The sequence below is a fragment of the Muntiacus reevesi genome, chromosome 4 (genome assembly GCF_963930625.1).
Source record: "Muntiacus reevesi chromosome 4, mMunRee1.1, whole genome shotgun sequence".
NCBI lineage: Eukaryota > Metazoa > Chordata > Mammalia > Artiodactyla > Cervidae > Muntiacus > Muntiacus reevesi.
The window spans coordinates 155,224,670-155,244,086 of NC_089252.1; the positions used below are offsets into that span (position 1 = coordinate 155,224,670).

Genomic DNA, 19,417 nt, shown 5'->3' on the forward strand with positions numbered 1-19,417 from the left:
ACCACTCTACACCTTTTTTTTCCCACTCTATGTCTTTTGATTAGAGCATTTAGTATATTGACATTTGAAGTGATTATTGATAGAAATGTACTTAACGCCATTCTGTTACTTGTTTTCTGGTTGTTTTTGTAGTTCTCTTTTCTTTTAGTTTCTTCCCTTGTGGTTTGATGACTTTCTTTATTTGCATGCTTGTGTTCCTTTCTCTCTGGCTTTTCTGGGTGTATAATTGTGGGTTTTGATGTGTACTTACCATGGAGTTCATATATGTTAACCTATAACTATATCTACCTATCTAAAACTGATAGTCACTTAAGTTCAAACACATTTTAAGATATCTACTTTTTAAAACTCCTCTGCAAGTTTTGTGTTTTGATGTCATATTTCACTCCTTCATGTTTAACCCTTAATAGTGTGTTGTAGTTATAGTTAATTTTACAGTTTTTTTTTTTTTTTAATCTTCATAGTTGCTTATTCAAGTGCTTGATCCACAGCCTTTACTATATATTTGACTTTACTGGTAGGATTTTTTTTTTCTTTCCTATCAATTCTTACTTCTTGTTGTAGCCTTCTCTTTTCCACTTGGAAAAGATTCTTTAAAAATTTTTGTAAGATTGGTTTATTATTGATAAACTCAGTTTTTGCTTATTTTGTCTTTCGTTCAATTCTGAGTGATAACCATACTGAATAGAGTATTCTAGTTTGTAGGTTTTTCCCTTTTAGCACTTTAGATATATTAGGTCACTCCCATCTGGCCTGCAAAGTTTCTGCAGAAATGTCGGGTAATAGACTTACGGAGGTTCCCTTGTATGTGATTTCTTTTATTTTACTCTTACTGAATTTAGAATTCTCTCTTTAATTTGTGCCATTTTCCTTATAATATGTCTTAGGTTTCTTTGGGTTCATCATGTTTGGAATTCTCTGTGATTCCTGTATCTGGATATCTCTTTCCTTCTTCAGGTTTGGAAATTTTCAGCCATAAATTCATTAAATATATTCTGGCCCTGTTCTCTCTTCTTATTCTGGAACCCTCTGTAATAAAAATGTTGCTATGCTTGATGTTGTCACAGAGGTCCCTTAAACTAGTCCCTTAAAATCTGTTTTTCTTTTGCTGTTCTGATTGGGTTATTTGCATTATTTGGTCTTCCAGATCTTTTGTATCACATAGTTTGCTGTTAATTCCATCTAGTTTTCATTTTAGTCATTGCATTCTTCAGCTGTGACTTATTCCTTTCTATATTTTCTAATTCTTGTTAAGATTTTCACTGTCTTCATCTATTTTTTTTCCCAAGCATAGTTAGTATTCTTATTAGTAATGACAAACTCTTTATCTGGTAAATTATTTACCTCTGTTTCATTAGTCATGTTTTATGGAGATTTTCCCTTGTTCTTTTGTTTTAAAGTAATTTCTCTGTATTCAGGTTTAAGTTTCTCAGACTCTTTGAAATTAGGTGAAACACTTCTTGTTGTTCAGTTGCTCAGTCATGTCTGATTATTTGCGACCCCATGAGTGCAGCATGCCAGGCTTCCCTGTCCGTCACTATCTCCAGGACTTTGTTCAAACTCACATCAGTTGAGTTGGTGATACCATCCAACCATCTCATCCTCTGTTGTCCCCTTTTCCTCCAGCCTCCAACTTTTCACACCATCAGGGTCTTTTCAAATGAGTCAACTCTTTTTGCATCAGGTGGTCAAAGGATTGGAGCTTCAGCTGCAGCATCAGTCCTTCCAATGAATATTCAGGCTTGATTTCTTTTAGTATTGACTGGTTTGATCTCTTTGCAGTCCTAAGGACTCTCAAAAGTGTTCTCCAGCACCACAGTTCAAACGCAACAATTCTTTAGCACTCAGCCTTCTTTATGGGCCAACTCTCACATCATACGTGACTACTGGAAAAACCACAGTTGTGACTAGATGGACCTTTCTCAGAAAAGTGATTTCTCTGCTTCAATATGCTGTCTATGTTTGTCATAGCTTTTCTTCCAAGGAGCAAGTGTCTTTTATTTTCATGGCTGCAGTCACTGTCCACAGTGATTTTAGAGCCCAAGAAAATAAAGTCTGTTGCTGTTTCCATTGTTTCCCCATCTATTTGCTGTGAAATGATCAGACTGGATACCATTATATTAATTTTTTGAATGTTGAGTTTTAAGTCAAATTTTTCACTCTCCTCTTTCACTTTCATCAAGAGGCTCTTTAGTTTTTCTTCACTATCTGTCATAAGGGTGGTGGCATCTGCATATCTGAGGTTATTGATATTTCTTCTGGCAATCTTGATTACAGTTTGTGTTTCATCCAGCCCAGCACTTCTAATGATGTACTCTGCATAGAAGTAAATAAACAGGGTGACGATAAACAGCCTTGACCTACCCCTGTCCCAATTTTGATCCAGTCCATTGTTCCATGTTTGGTTCTAATGTTTTTTGACCTGCATACAGGTTTCTCAGGAGGCAGGTAAGGTGGTTTGCTATTCTCATCTCTTTCAGAATTTTAAAGTTTATTTTGATCTACAGAGTTAAAGGCTTTAGTGTAGTCAAGGAAGAAGCAGATAATTTTTCTGGAATTCCCTTGTTTTTTCTATGATCCAACAGATGTTGGCAATTTGATTTCTGGTCCCTCTGCCTTTTCTAAATCCAACTTGTACATCTGGAAGTTCGTGGTTCATGTATCATTGTAGCCTAGCTTGAAGGATCTTGAGCATTACTTTGTTAGAACTTGAAATAAGCACAATTGTGAGATAGTTTAAACATTCTTTGACATTGCCTTCCTTTGGGATTGGGATTAAACCTGACCTTTTCCAGTCCTGTGGCCACTGCTGTTTTCCAAATTTGCTGGCATATTAAGTGCAGCACTTTAACAGAGCCATCTTTTAGGATTTGAAATAGCTCAGCTGGAATTCTATCCAGTTCTTGAAGGTGTGTTCCTATGTTGAAGTGGCTCTATCAGTCCAGGGTATGCCCAGTGGCTTTGGTGGGAGAGCTGGATCTATAATTAACACAGGTCACATATCTTCCTAGGGCATCCTGGTGGGATATGAGGCTGGAAATGGAGGGGCTCTATCCAATGGGAGGTGGGAGCTGGAACTTTTCCTGTGTTCAATGGCCATCACCATTCTATTGGGGGTAGTTTTGGGTCCCAAGGTGCTGGAGCAGAAGCCTTGAGGGTCAAGTTTAAGCTGATTTCATTTCCTTTAAAAGTGCTCTCCCTCTCCCCCAGCAACGGCATCTTTGCCCTCAGGGCTAAGCAGTGCTAGAGCAAGGGTTCTAGAGTGGGTGCCCAGGGCAGGCCTGAGATGTGATAAGACAGTCCTGGCAAGATAGTCAGAGCTTGAGACAGCTTCCAATTCACAGCCTCAGTGAGCACAAGCAATGGTTTTCTTTGCTTCATTCAGATCCAGTGTTGGTTCTTTGCCAGTTCTATCCCCCACAGTTGCACAATCTCCTTGGCAAGGTAGCCTTTGTTTTACTGGGGAATTGTTCTGCAGAAGGTATCAGGTACAGGCTGGGACATATGCTGGGGCTGTCCCAGGAAATCACCCCAGCAGATTTTGCTCTTCATGAATGAGATCTTATTTTTCTACAGTCATCTTGTAAGTCCCACCAGTATTGAAATCTGCTATTGGAACTCATCTTCCTGGTGCTGGACTCCATGGTTGGGGAACCTTAGATGTGACTCAAACCACTCTCCAGGGAGGATCTCTGAGTCTGTGATATCCCCCTCCCACTTCTATGTCCTCTACTAGGGCTATGGTCCCAACCTGATTACTTCTCCCTTTCAACTTGACTCTATGTGGATCTTACTTAAGAGCCTTGATTGTGAAAGAGTATTTCCAATAGCCCCCCATTTGTTTTCAGTGAGAACTGCTCCACATGTAGGTATATTTTTGATGTGTTCATTGAGGGAAGTGAGCTCAAGTCATTGAGGGAAGTGAGCTCTGCCATCTTGGCCTCCTCCTCCCTTATTATCTGTTGTTTTAATTTATTGCTCTGGCATCTGATGTTATCATATTTACTTCTCATATTTTTCTCTCCTTCCTTCTCTCTCTCCCTCTCTTTCCATTAGTTTGTTAAATCCTGTGAGAAGAGAATCTGGGTCTGACTTGATTTTTCTCTACCCTCAATACCTAGAGCTGTTGAGGGCACATAGCATACTTTTGATAAATTAATAAATTGAAAAAAATAACAAAGGAATGAATGCTCTTTTTATAAGTTACAAAGCTGATGTATAAATATTGAGGTAATATGTCTACCAATACACAATTGAGTAAGTGATAGAGACAAATTTGAAACCCTTCTCTGATACCAAAGTCTGGATCCTACCTCCATGCTCTGTTATACCATTAGGACTATCTTTTCACCCAAATAAGTTTCCAAACTCTAATGGTAATAATGCCTTCAAATTGTTGTGAAACTTCCCAGGATTCTAAATATAAATTCTCTTCTTCTATTTGTTCAACTTAATTTCAAGAAGGAGCTATCATAGTGAAGCCAGGGAGATGAGGATGACCAGAAAATGTGAGCAGGGCAGGTGGTCTTATTATATTAACAATGAGAACATACAGTAATAAGATAGTGAAGATAACACTTCAACATTTAACTTGCATTTGCATTGTACAATGATGACATAAATCAAAGCATAGAAAAATTACATAATTTTCATTTTCTCATGCTATTAATGCATTCTTATAAAACCAAGTTTAAAATAACAAACTAATTATCTAATGATGCAAGATTTTGTGGATAGTCTTTAGAAAAGGAGGTTCTCCAATTTTACTTCTGAAATGGATCTTAATTATGTGAAAGTATTTGCCACATTTTTTCATCTACAATAACTAACAATGTGTTTGTTTGTTTGTTTTTGTTGTATTTTAAAACGTGTGTGATTTTAAAGGCTAAAATTGAAAACCAAATGTGCTCAGGTGGCTAGGTAGTAAATTTCTCTCTCTTGTACCTGTATCATTCAATCAATTGGGAATTTTGGCAAGTATATAACGCAAATATTGAGACTCACGTGCTTTCTTGGTGAAGGTCTCAATCATATCACTGGGAGGTCCACACCCTGCACTGTTGCAGGCCCTGACCTCCACAAAATACTGGGTGTCAGGCAGAAGGTTCTCCAGCCTGGCCGAGTATTCTTGGCTAGCAACTTGAACTCTGTGGGCAGCCGCCTCTTTGTCATGGGAAGCCCAGTACCGAATCTGCAAACGTGCAAGGTGAGTAAAGTTTTTTCATGATTCAGACACTTCAGTTGTAAAAAATTCTTTTCAACTTGTTATGACACCATTGATGATGGCTGGGCATCAGATTCTCAAATGTTACTTACTGTTCCATTTCTGTCAGTCTTAGACTATGGCAAAGCATACAATGCAGATCTGATTAAAGATGTCAAAAGCAAATTAAAGCCCCACTTCATGGCCTGAAAGAGCCATACACAGATGAAAACAGAAAAAAAGCTAAAAAAATTTGCATAAGGTTTGCTCTCAAGACATAACACTGGTCTCTGTTTAGAAGCATTTGACACAATAATTTATATCATTGGTTTTCTGCTTTATTTCTGTTTATATGATTGCAAATTTGTTAAGGGTCCCTGATAAAAACAACCACGTGGTCTAAAACAGGCTAGCATAATTATTTTCAGCTAGCTTATTTCAGAAGTATGTAAAAGTATCTTCTTTGAACCTATATAGAGACCAGATATCATAGAAATATTATGCCTAATAACTGGTTGCAGAAATTATTTATCTTTAAAATGTTTTAAAAACTTTCATTCATGTTGTGATTAAAAATGATTACTTTTACCATCTAGCATATCAATGACAGCCTTTCCAGTCTCTTAAATTTTAAGTTAAAGCCATGAATTAACCAAATAAATTATTTATTTAACCAAATAAATTTTTGGTTAAAAAATCTATAATTATATCTAAGTTATAAATAAAAATAAAAGCTTGCTTATAAGTTTACCTCTATTTTATATTTTAAATGTCCTGTCTATAAAACAATGAGATTTTAATTTCACAATTAACCAAAATACTTTAAGACAATATTTAATATTACTATAATTCTGAAATTTTTTACATAAATACATATGAAGCCATTATAAAATGAAACTGGACAGCTCAAATTTCCATAGTAACAAAATGGGGTTTATATGTAGAATGAGCACATTTTTTAAAAAAAGGCTAGTTAGTAATTTCTGATTGGTTTCCTTTGATATATTTTTATCTTGTTCGCTAGTGCTCATTTTTTCTGAAGCCAATACATTTTTTCCGAAGAGTTTTGATAGAATCTCTTTGGCTTTCTGCTCTCTGACCAAGGATGGCTCAGAACTGAGAAAGCAGAATTATACCAAGTGATTCCAAAGTCCGATGGCAGAGAAAGGATTTATGAGGGTAGGAGTATCCTTGTGAAGGCATGAGTTTCCTCATACTGGGAGCATCCAGGCAGTGCCTACATTCATCTGAGAAGGAGGAAGACAGCCTACAATTTAGTGGGCATTTGAACTGTGTGACACATAAGGCCTCTTCCATTGCTTGGCTGAAGAGAAATAAAATGCGCATTTATATTCCAGTGAAATGCCAGGTACTAAAGTAGGATCATGCACGTGTATTATTTTCTCAAGTCTGGAATGGTAGCATTTACCTTGTTTTAATGCTGCAGTCCATGGGCTCACAAAGAGTCGGACACGACTGACTTAGTGATTGAAGAACAACACCTTGTTATATAGCAATCAAAACTGAAGCCCCTGAGCTTCAGGTACTTTATATGGATGCCTGTCGACTGAGACCACCTTTTACAATTTTCATTCCAACATCACAACTTTTCTATACAGTTTAAAGAGGAGAAACTTTTTTTTAAGGCATTGCATACATGTATATATTATTTTTTTATATTCTTTTCCATATTCTGTGATAAACCATAAAGGAAAAGAGAAGATGTTTTAACTAGATATTTCTAAGATACTAAGCATTAAAATGAGGACTTAACAGTGACGAATTTTTTGACATTTTACCCAAAATTCCACGAGGCATTTTGGCAATAGAGAAGGAAAGAACAAAATTTTCTTTAATTTACTCTTTGCATCTATATCCTAAGTGTCTAATCCTGTCTTCACCTGATTTTGACACAGATCTATGTTACACAATCTCCACTGAAATTCCCCAAAAACTTAAGCATTGCTTTAGTTATGCCGTGGTAACTAGGGAACCCAGAGAGTTATTGAGTGTGCAAAATAATCTCTGATTTCCTTATTTTATAATATGAGATTTGAATGACATTTTTATAGTATTTTAAGCATCTAAAAATGAAAGCATATGATACAAAATTATTTTGGTTGAATAAGATCTCTCCTTAACACAAATCATGCATTTACATTTAAATTGCAATATTTTCAAACAATTTAAAATTAAACAGTCTATATAAAATATGGCATTGTATTTTTTTTATCTGAACTAGCCATTGGCCATGCACTTAGAGATAATTTCCAAATAGACAATTTGGGTGACTGCATTTTGATCCTTGCAGTGAGTTGCCCACTGAGGTGAAGAACCAACTTTAACCTGAGAGAAAATTGCTTGGAATGAAGTGAACCCATAGTAATGGAGCAGAACAAATGCATGGCTTTTGACTAGTCACTAGGGAGACCGAAAGACAGCCTGAATGAACAAGTGCACAAATAAATAAACAAATGAAGCAGTTTTTGTTTTAAGGATAGTAGATGATAAATTCATTTTCACAAGCTAGAGCAACACATGGTATATTTATTTCTATTGCATGCTATGGTATTATATAAATTTAACTCTCTATTTACATGTTCCTAAAATCTGCATAACACTTTATGTCTAGTGTTCACTTATCTTAGTGCTTCTTAAACAATTATGGAATTACATTAGTACTGGTCTCCACTATTACTAGATTATAAATTGCTTGAGGATGAATATTAATTATTTTGAACACAATGCACAGAGGACTGCATTTGGTGGATGGCACTCATTCATTCACTGAAAAAATATCTATTGTATATATACATTGTACCAGCTACTGTGCTAGGTTCTGGGAATACAGTAGTGAACCAAGCAAACATGCTTTTGCCTTCACAGATCTTTAAAGAAAGAAATCAAAATGTTTAAGTCTACATAGATTACTAATATCTTTGATGGAACAACCGAAGTGTACAATTTTACCCCAGGAAAATTTCTTCATTGTAGCAATATTGGAAAGCTGAAAAGAAAAGCCTCAGAAAAAGGACTAACTCATATGTTTAATAAAGAATAATTATACTTTCCATACATTTATGAGCTACAACAACACCACATTTGAACAAAGATAGTAGTTAGATTCCTTCCAACGGAAATGTAATACAACAAAAAGTTCAGCCTCTAAAAAGATGTTATATAATACCTTGATATCACCCAGAACGCAGACTATCACATATTAGTACATTCTATGGGTTAAGAAGATCAGTAATATAAATCTTTCAAAAACCTGTATTCTTACACCTCTTAGAAACTATTCAAAGTTCATTTTTATTCTAGCCACTGGTGCAGGAACTAAACAGTTCTATGCAGGCTTCAACCAGCTTCCCATAAGTACTACCTGCATTTTTCCTCTGCTAAACTCTCACTTCCTGTCTTGGATCATTCTTGATGCTGCAGTGTGAACTTTGCCCTGCAGTTCATGCAGGGAGGGGAGGTGGGGCCCCTGGGGCCATTCTTAACCTGTGGGCAATTACAGTGGTTGAAAGCGTCCCCTTTCATCCCATGTGGGTCAGTTCTGAACCACATTTACGATGTTCCTCAAAGATGGAACAAGGGATGGAGTATAAGCTGCCTACGGTGGTTGCCGACATGATAACGCGTTTTTCTAACCAAGCTTCTCTCTCTCCTGTTCATTCTGCTTTTACCTCTTATTTACCCCCTGGGATCATATTTAAAACAAATAAGCAACAATAACAAATCACTAACTTTTGCTACACCTGTGTCTGACTTTCCTTTTAGGAGATCAGAGGAAGATACATGCCTTCCCCAAATAAGAAAATACCATACTTCCTAACATGAGCTTCTGCTCTCCACAATAATTTGACATTTTAAGACATCTGAGTAAACTACGCAGGATTGATAATCTTTTAAGAATAATCAATCATCTTCATTAATCTCTGATTCAGCTGCTAAGAGGCTTTCTGTTAATCTTGATAGCACATTGTGCTTGTTTTCATTAAGGGAATTCTTTACTTGCTGGGTAAGTAAACTAAGTCTTTTGTGGATTCCTGGGCAGGAGCCCAAAGTTCTAATATGCCTTTGATAAGAAACACTTCTTGAATTCTTCTAGTTCACCTACACTGCAGGAAATTAAGATCAAGGTTAGGAGTGGTGAGCTCTTTAACTAGCCAAGGTGGGGCAGATGGAGCGGGGGAGGAAAATAAAACTTGAACTTTCTATAAGATAAACTTAAAACCACAAGGGTTTATTTTTAAATCCAACTGCCTACAATTCTCACTTTAATCTCAGGAAATTAACCTTGAGATCGGGGTCAATCACACAGCTTTTTATTTATCTTATTTTATTAACTTGCTTTTTTTCTGTTTCTTTATAATTTAGACCCATAGTACATTTTCATGGGAAGTGCAGTGGAGTATTAGCTTTCATGATCATCTGTCTTGTTAAATCATTGACTTTTCCTTCATATTTTAAAACAGAAACAATAACCATATTATAGAGAGCCAAGCTTTTCCCCCATAAAGAACATTTTCTTAGAGGAGAATAAATGTTATGGATTGTCTCTTTTAAACTGTCATGCTTGACTCTTTGATATTCAAGGCTCTGTGTGAAAAACTTAAAGGCTTTTTAAGAAGGAACAAATGGCAATAATAATTTACTTTCAATACTTTTAACTATTCTCTGGAGAGGAAAGACCTAGGTTCAAGTCAGGATATATCAATTATTACTCAGATAAATGCTTTTAAACCTCCAAGTTCTTCATCTTTAAAATGGAAAAAAAAATAATAGTATTTACCCCCTGTGATTGTGTGGATTCAATACAATGAGCTTAATTAAATGTTTAATATAATAAGGATTAACAAATATTACCAATTATCATTATTAACATCATCATTGTCTTCTTCAAATGTCCAGTGACATAAAACAGGAAATGACATTAAGTGCAGGTTATTTAATTTCTTCCACAGGATGGAAGGATATGAGGCAGTGATTACTCTTAGCTTTGTAGGTAAGGAAATTAGGGCTCAGACTATTTGAATAAATTTTCCACAAAATTCCTAAGTGACAGAGCTGAGAGATTAAACCCGTGTCTGCTCAGCAACAAAGTTCATAATTTTCTAGTGTGGAGTTGCTAAACACCAGAAATCTATGAAACTAAACTTGCTAGCATACAGTTTTTTATCATTTGAGGAAATCATAGCTGTTAAAGATTATTTGAAGATTAGTTTTTGCTGACTATTTAATTTGGCAATCCTTAATTTAGCTAATTTCTCCATCAAGAGCATATATTCTGATTATTGTCTAAATTCACTGGTGCCAGGGTATCATTTCCTATCTTGTATGGCCTTTGTCATCTGCATGTCAGACGTTATAAAATAGTTAATATATAATTATTTGACAAAGACAAGATATATTTTGGTGGCATGTTTTTAACAAAGTAAAATATATCTTCAGCATTTTGACAATGCATGGGATATATGTTAATCTTTTTTCTCTTATTACTTAGAAAGCAATAATATTTTTAAAAAAAGAAGAAAATCTATGTCTAAAATATGGCTTAAAAATTCTAAATATTGATGTGTTCTCTCAAGATACCTTGGACTAGTTTATTATAAGGGCTTGTAACATTTAGTGAATTTCTCTGTTTCCCATTTCTTTTCTACCAGCTGTAAATGGAAGTTTAATATGCTATGAATATTGGATCTCTACAGTCCACTTCTATAAATTCAGTCTTGATGATAACTTCAGCTAAATGTTTGCAAGAACAATTTGAAAACATTTTGACATCTACCTACCCCAATCATAACCTATGATACCAAGAAAAATCTTCTTATTAGGTTGTGTGTTTGCACCTTAAAACCTTAGGCTGCTCCTGTGGTTACATGGTCTTGAGAAAGTTAGATTGCAGCATTTTATTTGACCATACTTAAGTATTTCTATCAGCACTCAGTGAATATTTCATTAATGATGCCCTCTGTTCCTGACAGTGAGAGCAAAAGAGACAAAATGCTACCCTCATGAATGAATATTCCACGGATGCATGATGAAGCGCAAGAGCTGAGGGCAAGTTGATTGGGTGGGCAGTTCACCAGCCATGGCTCCAGAAGGTCAATTACTGTCCACTCACTGAATAAAATAAAGGGAGTCTGTGCTTTGGCATAAAGCATAGACTTGGAATCAGGACATCTGAATTTTAGGCAGTCTCTGACATTTTCCCTTGGTGCTAACTAAGACAAGTCATTGAAACGCTTTGACATCCACTTGCTCATTGGCAAATGTAGGATGATGTCAGTTCTTCTTAATTTTCACTCTTTGTGCTATAAGATGACTTCAATTTTCCTACACAATTGAGTCTAAATTTCATAATGAAGATCCCAACTGAACTATCTTCAATATCCCAGGTCTTATTTCCTTTGAATAAAACAAGTCCTCCCCTTTCCTGCTGGCTAATTCCTACTACTCTTTTAAGACTTATTTCAAAGGAAGTTACCTTTGAGATATTTTGAGCTTGCCAATTTTCTGCATTCATATATAATATAGTGGGATACATATTTAGTATATTTAGAAGTGTTTCCTTAGGAGGGTCTTTTGGAAGTGGAACTACTCAGTCAAATATGACAAACATTTTAAATTACCAAAATGATTCCCCCAAAACTTGAGATTCACCAGATGTTATGAGAAAATTTGTTTCAAAAGATCATGTTTAAGCCTGAGTGCTATTACTTTAGTTTTTATTTTGGTCAATTGTTTACTTACACGTAAGACTCTACATCTCTCATAGATAAATTAGTTGGAAATCTCCACTTTACTCATAATAATTAATTAATAAATATCCAACATATTGAACGCAATAAATATAGTGTTAGTTGTCACATAAATCAGAAGGACACAGAACATTGAAAGATGCAACATATTTGAAAACATATGCTGACAATTATGAGTAGATGTATTTCCGTCTGATAAAAATTGAACTCACCTGATAGCTTTCTACTATCTTTTCTACAACATGCTCCCAATGAACAGATATCTCAGAAGATGATAAGACTTTTACTCCTACTGCTGTTGGGGCTTCACTGGGAGCTGAAATTTGATGAGAACATTGCATTCTTACATAAGATGCTTATATTAAGAAACTCAAATAGCACCATTTGCTGTATGAATGGATGAAACCATATTTTAGTATTTAAAATAGTTTTAATATTTCCAAAATAAATAGTTCAATAATTTTATTACTTCTTCCTCTATTTTTATTTGTCATGGTCATCAGTAATATACACACACACACATATTCATATATATGAATGTTAATATATAGACAAATATACACACATATGTACACACACACTTTTACAAAATATGGAAATCCATAAGAATTTCTCTGATATACTTGAGCAAGAACCATGCTAATATTTTATATTTCTTTTAATTAACTTGTTTATGAAAGCTTGTGAATGCAAATCAAAATTTATTATTAATATGTTCAACTTATCAACTCTCTATATATTATTAAAAATAGGAAATTAGGTATTTCTTACAGAAAATTATTCATTAACAATTAATTTTCAACTTTTTCATGCTATTTGTATGAGCTAAAGATACACAGCAATACTTTCCTCTTTTTCTTTTATGTTTAAACTAAGTTTTTGTTAAGATCTTTTGAAACAAGTTGTGACATTCACTGCTTATTGGGCTCAGAAAAGCTTTTATAAGTCTAATCTTCCAACTGGGCATCAAGTCAAATATGTATCAAAAAGGCCTCTGTTCAGTGAAAAAGAAAGTACTCTATATCCCTTACCAAAATTACACAAAGAAACTAAGGAAATCTTAAGCAGGAATGATCAGGAGTGATCAATTTTTATTGTCTTTTATTAACAAGCCATAATACTTTTTTATGCTAAAGTATCCTGCATATGAACACAGTTGTCTTTCCAAAACAAGGTAAATGTGTGGTGCTATGATTGATTTCTTAACAGTAAGAGAGAAAATGAACATTTATACAAGTTTCGGCACATGCAGGTTTTATGGGGCTTATGAAACATTTAGGAAAGAAATGTAATTAAATACAGATGGCCATAACTAAAGACATGACAAGCATGGCCTTTACCTGATTACTTAAGCATCAAATAAAACATTAAAAATGATACTGGGTGAGAAGATAACTTGTAAAATGTTTTATATTTTCATTTTCTCTATGAGTTGTACATATGTCATTAAACTATTAAGACTGAGTCAAGATATAATATTTCTCCAAATTAGAGTGAGTTTTGAAAATGTAAAATTTATTACTGAGGAATAAAAAGTCCAGAATTGATTATAAATTTAGAAATTTCTACTTGTTTTTCTATGTGTTTTGTCTTTCAAAAAGAGTGTGTGTACATAGATACATATATAAGATAGTTGTTCATGTTAGTATCGGAAGTAAAGATCATGGAATGATTTGAATATATACATTTTTAACAAATATGAAAGCTAACAAATCTATGACTAAAGAGTATAAACTTTAAGGGATAGCTAAATGTTTCTGTGGGCCAAACATAATGTAAATTGGGTAAACTAACAAATAGTGCTTTTCCTCTAAGAAATCATAAGAATATTTCACATAGCTTTAAGTTTTAAAATCCTCCATTGTTGCCTGTCACACGTGTGCAAAGTGAAACTTATCCAAGCACCAATGTGTTAGGTCAGAAAGCAATGAAAATTTCTATTTTCTCTTTCTGTTATTAATTATTTACCTAGTGCACATGAGTACAAAGGTAAAATAATACAAAGGTATAATAAGGAAGTATCATCTTTTCAAATAGGAAAATAAATAATACAAATGTAGTAACTTAAATAGGAAATCATCGAAATTAGTGTAATTACATTTAAAATTATGCATCATTTATCATAAAGTTCTTCAGGAACATGATCAGTTCAATTAAAGTTTCTAGAAAAACAGAGAACCAGTGTCGGTAGTTTTATCCCTTTCATATATATTTTTATTTCCAAGAAAAAATTTCAATTGGCCTTCTGACCCCTTTTTCATAGAATTATGCCTAAATTCCCTTTAATAAAATTCCAGGATGCTACTGTTGATAAAGAATCTGCCTGCAATGTTGGAGACCCTGGTTCAGTCCCTGGGTGGGAAGATTCCCTGGAGAAGGGAATGGCAACCCACTCCAGGATTCTTGCCTGGAGAATCCCATGGACAGAGGAGTCTGGTGGGTTACAGTCCATGGAGCTGCAAAGAGTTGGACACAACTGAGCGACTAACACTAACACTAACAAACATGCTAATGTAATGACAAAAAAAGTTACATAAATGCTACATTACACATTTTTTAGTTAAATGGAGAAATTTTATCAAAAATTATATTATTAATTAAATATTATTAGTATATATTAAAGAGTTGGTAAACTAGTGAATTTTATGAATGAACAGGCACACTGAAGTTCTCAAATCTAGAGAATTTCTGACTGCAAAATTATAATTAAGAGATCAGGAATAGGGTCTAAGTCAATGATTTTAGTGGTTATTTACTAACTATCATAAACACAATATAAAGGATGAAAAAGATTTTGGCAACATTCTTGTCATTTAGATAAAGAGATTGGCATGCTGACTTGGTTCAAAATAATACTGAAAACACTGCAAACAAAATGCCTACTAGAGAACCAGATTTTTAATCCCTCATCATGTCAATGGGGCCTTTCTTTCACCTACCATCTTGTGCAGAATGGATGACAGCTGTGAGACTGTAGGGTCCGTCTCCTTTGTTGTTGAAAGCTTTGACTTTGACTTGAAATGCAGTGGAAGGGCGCATGGTCTCATCTTTATGGACATAGCGGCCAGTATCTGGATTAGTAACTGTCACTTTTTTCCATTCTTCCCCATCAAATGGCTTAAATGCTACTATGTAACCAAAATTGTTGCCATAGTGGTATTCTCTTGACAAAGGCTAAATAGAAGTTGAAATGTTAAATAGGTTCAAGCAATACAGGTAACAAGGAGAAAATCATATGCAAACAAAAATGCTACACATGGAAGCATGCTTTCTGTAAAAACATTTTTATTTCCTAAGTGAGAGCTGCCCACAAAAATCCAGCACAAACGAGCTGCAACACGTAAGACTTCGCTTACCAAGTTGACTATTTCGGAAACACCCTGGGGGAGGGGTACCTCTCACTCTGGGTCTTTTTACTTTCAGTTTCTTCCTTCAAGTGTGCTTTCCCTGAGTCAAAATGCCCTTCCCTCACTTTCTTAAGGCAAAAAGATTGGAAAGAAGAAGTAAAACTCTCACTGTTTGCAGATGACATGATCCTCTACATAGAAAACCCTAAAGACTCCACCAGAAAATTACTAGAGCTAATCAACGAATACAGTAAAGTTGCAGGATATAAAATTAACACACAGAAATCCCTTGCATTCCTATATGCCAACAATGAGAAAACAGAGAAATTAAGGAAACAGTTCCATTCACTATTGCAATGAAAAGAATAAAATACTTAGGACTAAATCTACCTAAAGAAAAAAAGACCTATATATAGAAAACTATAAAACACTGATGAAAGAAATCAAAGATGACACAAATAGATGGAGAAATATACATTTTTCATGGATTGGAAGAATCAATATTGTGAAAATGAGTATACTACCCAAAGTAATCTATAGATTCAATGCAATCTCTACCAAGCTAACAATGGTATTTTTCACAGAACTAGAACAAATAATTTCACAATTTGTATGGAAATACAAAAAAAACCTTGAATAGCCAAAGCAATCTTGAGAAAGAAGAATGGAACTGAAGAAATCAACCTGCCTGACATCAGGCTCTACTACAAAGCTACAGTCATCAAGACAGTATGGTACTGGCACAAAGACAGAAATATAGATCAATGGAACAGAATAGAAAGCCCAGAGATAAATCCACGAAGCTATGGACAACTTATCTTCGAAAAAGGAGACAAGAATATACAATGGAGAAAAGACAATCTCTTTGACAAGTGGTGCTGGGAAACTGGTCAACCACTTGTAAAAGAATGAAACTAGAACACTTTCTAACACCATACACAAAAGTAAACTCAAAATGGATTAAAGATCTAAATGTAAGACCAGAAACTATAAAACTCCTAGAGGAAAACATAGGCAAAACACTCTCTGAATAAATCACAGCAGGATCCTCTATGACCCACCTCTCAGAGTATTGGAAATAAAAGCAAAAATAAACAAATGGGACCTAATGAAACTTAAAAACTTTTTCACAACAAAGGAAACTATAAGCAAGGTGAAAAGACAGCCTTCAGAATGGGAGAAAATAATATCAAATGAAGCAACAGATAAAGAACTAATCTCAAAAGTATACAAGCAACTCCTGCAGCTCAAGTCCAGAAAAATAAATGACCCAATCAAAAAATGGGCCAAAGAACTAAACAGACATTTCTCCAAAGAAGACATACAGATGACTAACAAACACATGAAAAGATGCTCAACAGCAGTCATTATCAGAGAAATGCAAATCAAAACCACAATGAGGTACCATTTCACACCAGTCAGAATGACTGATATCCAAAAGTCTACAAACAATAAATGCTGGAGAGGGTGTGGAGAAAAAGGAACCCTCTTACACTGTTGGTGGGAATGCAAACTAGTACAGCCACTATGGAGAACAGTGTGGAGATTCCTTAAAAAACTGGACATAGAACTGCCATATGACCCAGCAATCCCACTGCTGGGCATACACACCAAGGAAACCAGAATTGAGAGAGACACGTGTACCCCAATGTTCATCGCAGCACTGTTTATAATAGCCAGGACATGGAAGCAACCTAGATGCCCGTCAGCAGATGAATGGATAAGAAAGCCGTGGTACATATACACAATGGAATATTACTTGGCCATTAAAAAGAATACATTTGAATCAGTTTTAATGAGGTGGATGAAACTGGAGCCTATTATACAGAGTAAAGTAAGCCAGTAAGAAAAACACCAACACAGTATACTAACGCATATATATGGAATTTAGAAAGGTGGTAATGATAACCCCACATGTGAGACAGCAAAAGAGACACAGATGTATAGAACGATCTTTTGGACTCTGTGGGAGAGGGTGAGGGTGGGATGATTTGAGAAAATGGCATTGAAATATGTATATTATCATATGTGAAAAGGACTGCCAGTCCAGTTTTGATGCATGAGACAGGGTTTTCAGGGCTGATGCACTGGGATAACCCAGAGGGATGGGATGGGGAGGGATGTGGGAAGGAGGTTCAGGACGGGGAACACATGTACACCCGTGGCAGATCCATGTCAATATATGGCAAAACCACTACAGTATTGTAAAGTAATTAGCCTCCAATTAAATAAATTTATATTTAAAATAAATAAATAAATAAATAACTACTTGGTGTTTTCCCTGGCCACAGGATCTGCCATTTTAAGACTCTTTGTGCAGTAATCTATATAAAAGATCACCAGTTATTTTTCCTTCTTTAACACTATTATACTTACTTATTGTCTACTTTATTGTCTTTCTTGCCTGGTAGAACGTAAGTGTCATGAGAACAGGCTTATTGACAGTTTCACTTACCTCTTTATCCCTAAAACCTAAACAAAGTCTCAAGTAGTATTTATTCAATGGATAAGTTAATGAATTTCTTTAGAGTTGAAAGACTATAGAAAGAAAGTTAACTATACACTGGAATTTCTATACTGCAACTGAACAGTAGAATCTGATCACAGAAAAAGAAGGAAGAAAGGAGAAAAGGATAGCACTGCCTCCATCTGCAGGTGACTGGTTAGGCACCCTGTCTGACTCTAACACTGAAGAAAGACCTCTGTTTTACATTTTTTTAGAGCTATTATTACATGTCAATTACTTAGTAAAGATGTCCATGTCAGCCCTAAATTCTGACTTAAAACATATTCTATTGAGTATTCATCATTTAATCTTTTTTTAGCCATTATATATTTGCTTTTTACACAGGAATATCACAGTTAAAGTATCTTGAGGGAAAACCTTTAACTAATTACAACATAGTAGCTTGAATATCTTTATGTTAAACAGGGATGCATGTAAATGTACAAAGTTCAAAGGAAGAATAAGTTGTTCTTGGTTGCACAATATAGAATTGTAAAGCATGATTGCAAGGAGGCACATAATGTAATTTTACATTATTAACAGAAAAGTCTAACATTCTCACCAGATTTTAAACATTTCTTTTCCTTATTGATAGTTCTATACTTAATTTTTGCAATTTAATATATCAGAATTGGGCTTCCCTGGTGGCTCAGATGGTAAAGAATCTGCCTGCAACGTGGGCGACCCAGGTTCAATTCCTGGGTTGGGAAGATCCCCTGGAGAAATGAATGGCAACCTATTCGTGTTCTTGCCTGGAGAATTCCATGGATAGAGGAGCGTGGCAGGCTACAGTTCATGGTATTGCAAAGAGTTAGACATGACTGAGTGGCTAACATATCAGAATTAGCTATGAAGGTTTCAGAATGTAGTGACTCTCTAGTCCTGTTCTCAGAGACTTGATTTCAAATTTATGGAAAATGAGTTTCAATCTAAACATTTTAACAAGCTCCTCCTCTTATTGTGAGGCAGGTCTCTGCAAATGTTGAGAAAATAAAACCTAAAGAAGTAAAATGTTCAAATTTTCTAATATCTTCACTTTTTGTGTATCACACTGTCACTAAAACTGCCAAATCATTTGAGATTCAAATGAAGAAGAGGCAATTTTTGCCTAAATCCTACTTTAATATATGATGTAATGCCAACTATAAAATATGACTACACAATACAGAGTGAAGTCAACTTTGGCTAAATATCCCCTTATTGTATAAATTAATTTGACTCACTTAAAAATAAAACCTGTTCATTATTTCTGTAGTTTTCAGAATTGTTTGGAGTCTTGTGTTCTTTGACCACCAGCAGAGATTAAATACTACAAGTATTTAATGGATACATAGAGCTATATAAAGCATGTTATCTACCTGAATGCCAGATGTCTAATTCAGACACATTTATGTTATCAAAGTTTTCCTCACCCCCAATATCTCTGTCACTTCAAAAATCCAGCTAAGATGCATTATTTTCCAAACATTATAATCTCTGATATAAAGCTCCCTTTGGGTCATAAAATTTTAATAAAATGTTTTGGATACCTTAATAACAAGTCATTTGTGGGGGCTTCTAAGACTGACCTATAATGATAAATTACATGTGCTGA

The 19,417-nt window shown here is 34.8% G+C and overlaps 1 protein-coding gene across 1 annotated transcript in view; it reads right to left on the reverse strand.

Moving 5' to 3' along the window:
* The window catches only part of CNTN1 (contactin 1), a 401,067-nt gene that overhangs the window by 46,373 nt on the left and 335,277 nt on the right, over nucleotides 1-19,417 (reverse strand). The window contains exons 19-21 of the mRNA XM_065932171.1: nucleotides 14,910-15,144; nucleotides 12,183-12,286; nucleotides 5,005-5,191 (exon numbers count right to left, since the gene is read on the reverse strand). Coding sequence (XP_065788243.1) covers nucleotides 5,005-5,191; nucleotides 12,183-12,286; nucleotides 14,910-15,144 — 526 coding nt within the window. The remainder of the gene's footprint in view (nucleotides 1-5,004; nucleotides 5,192-12,182; nucleotides 12,287-14,909; nucleotides 15,145-19,417) is intronic.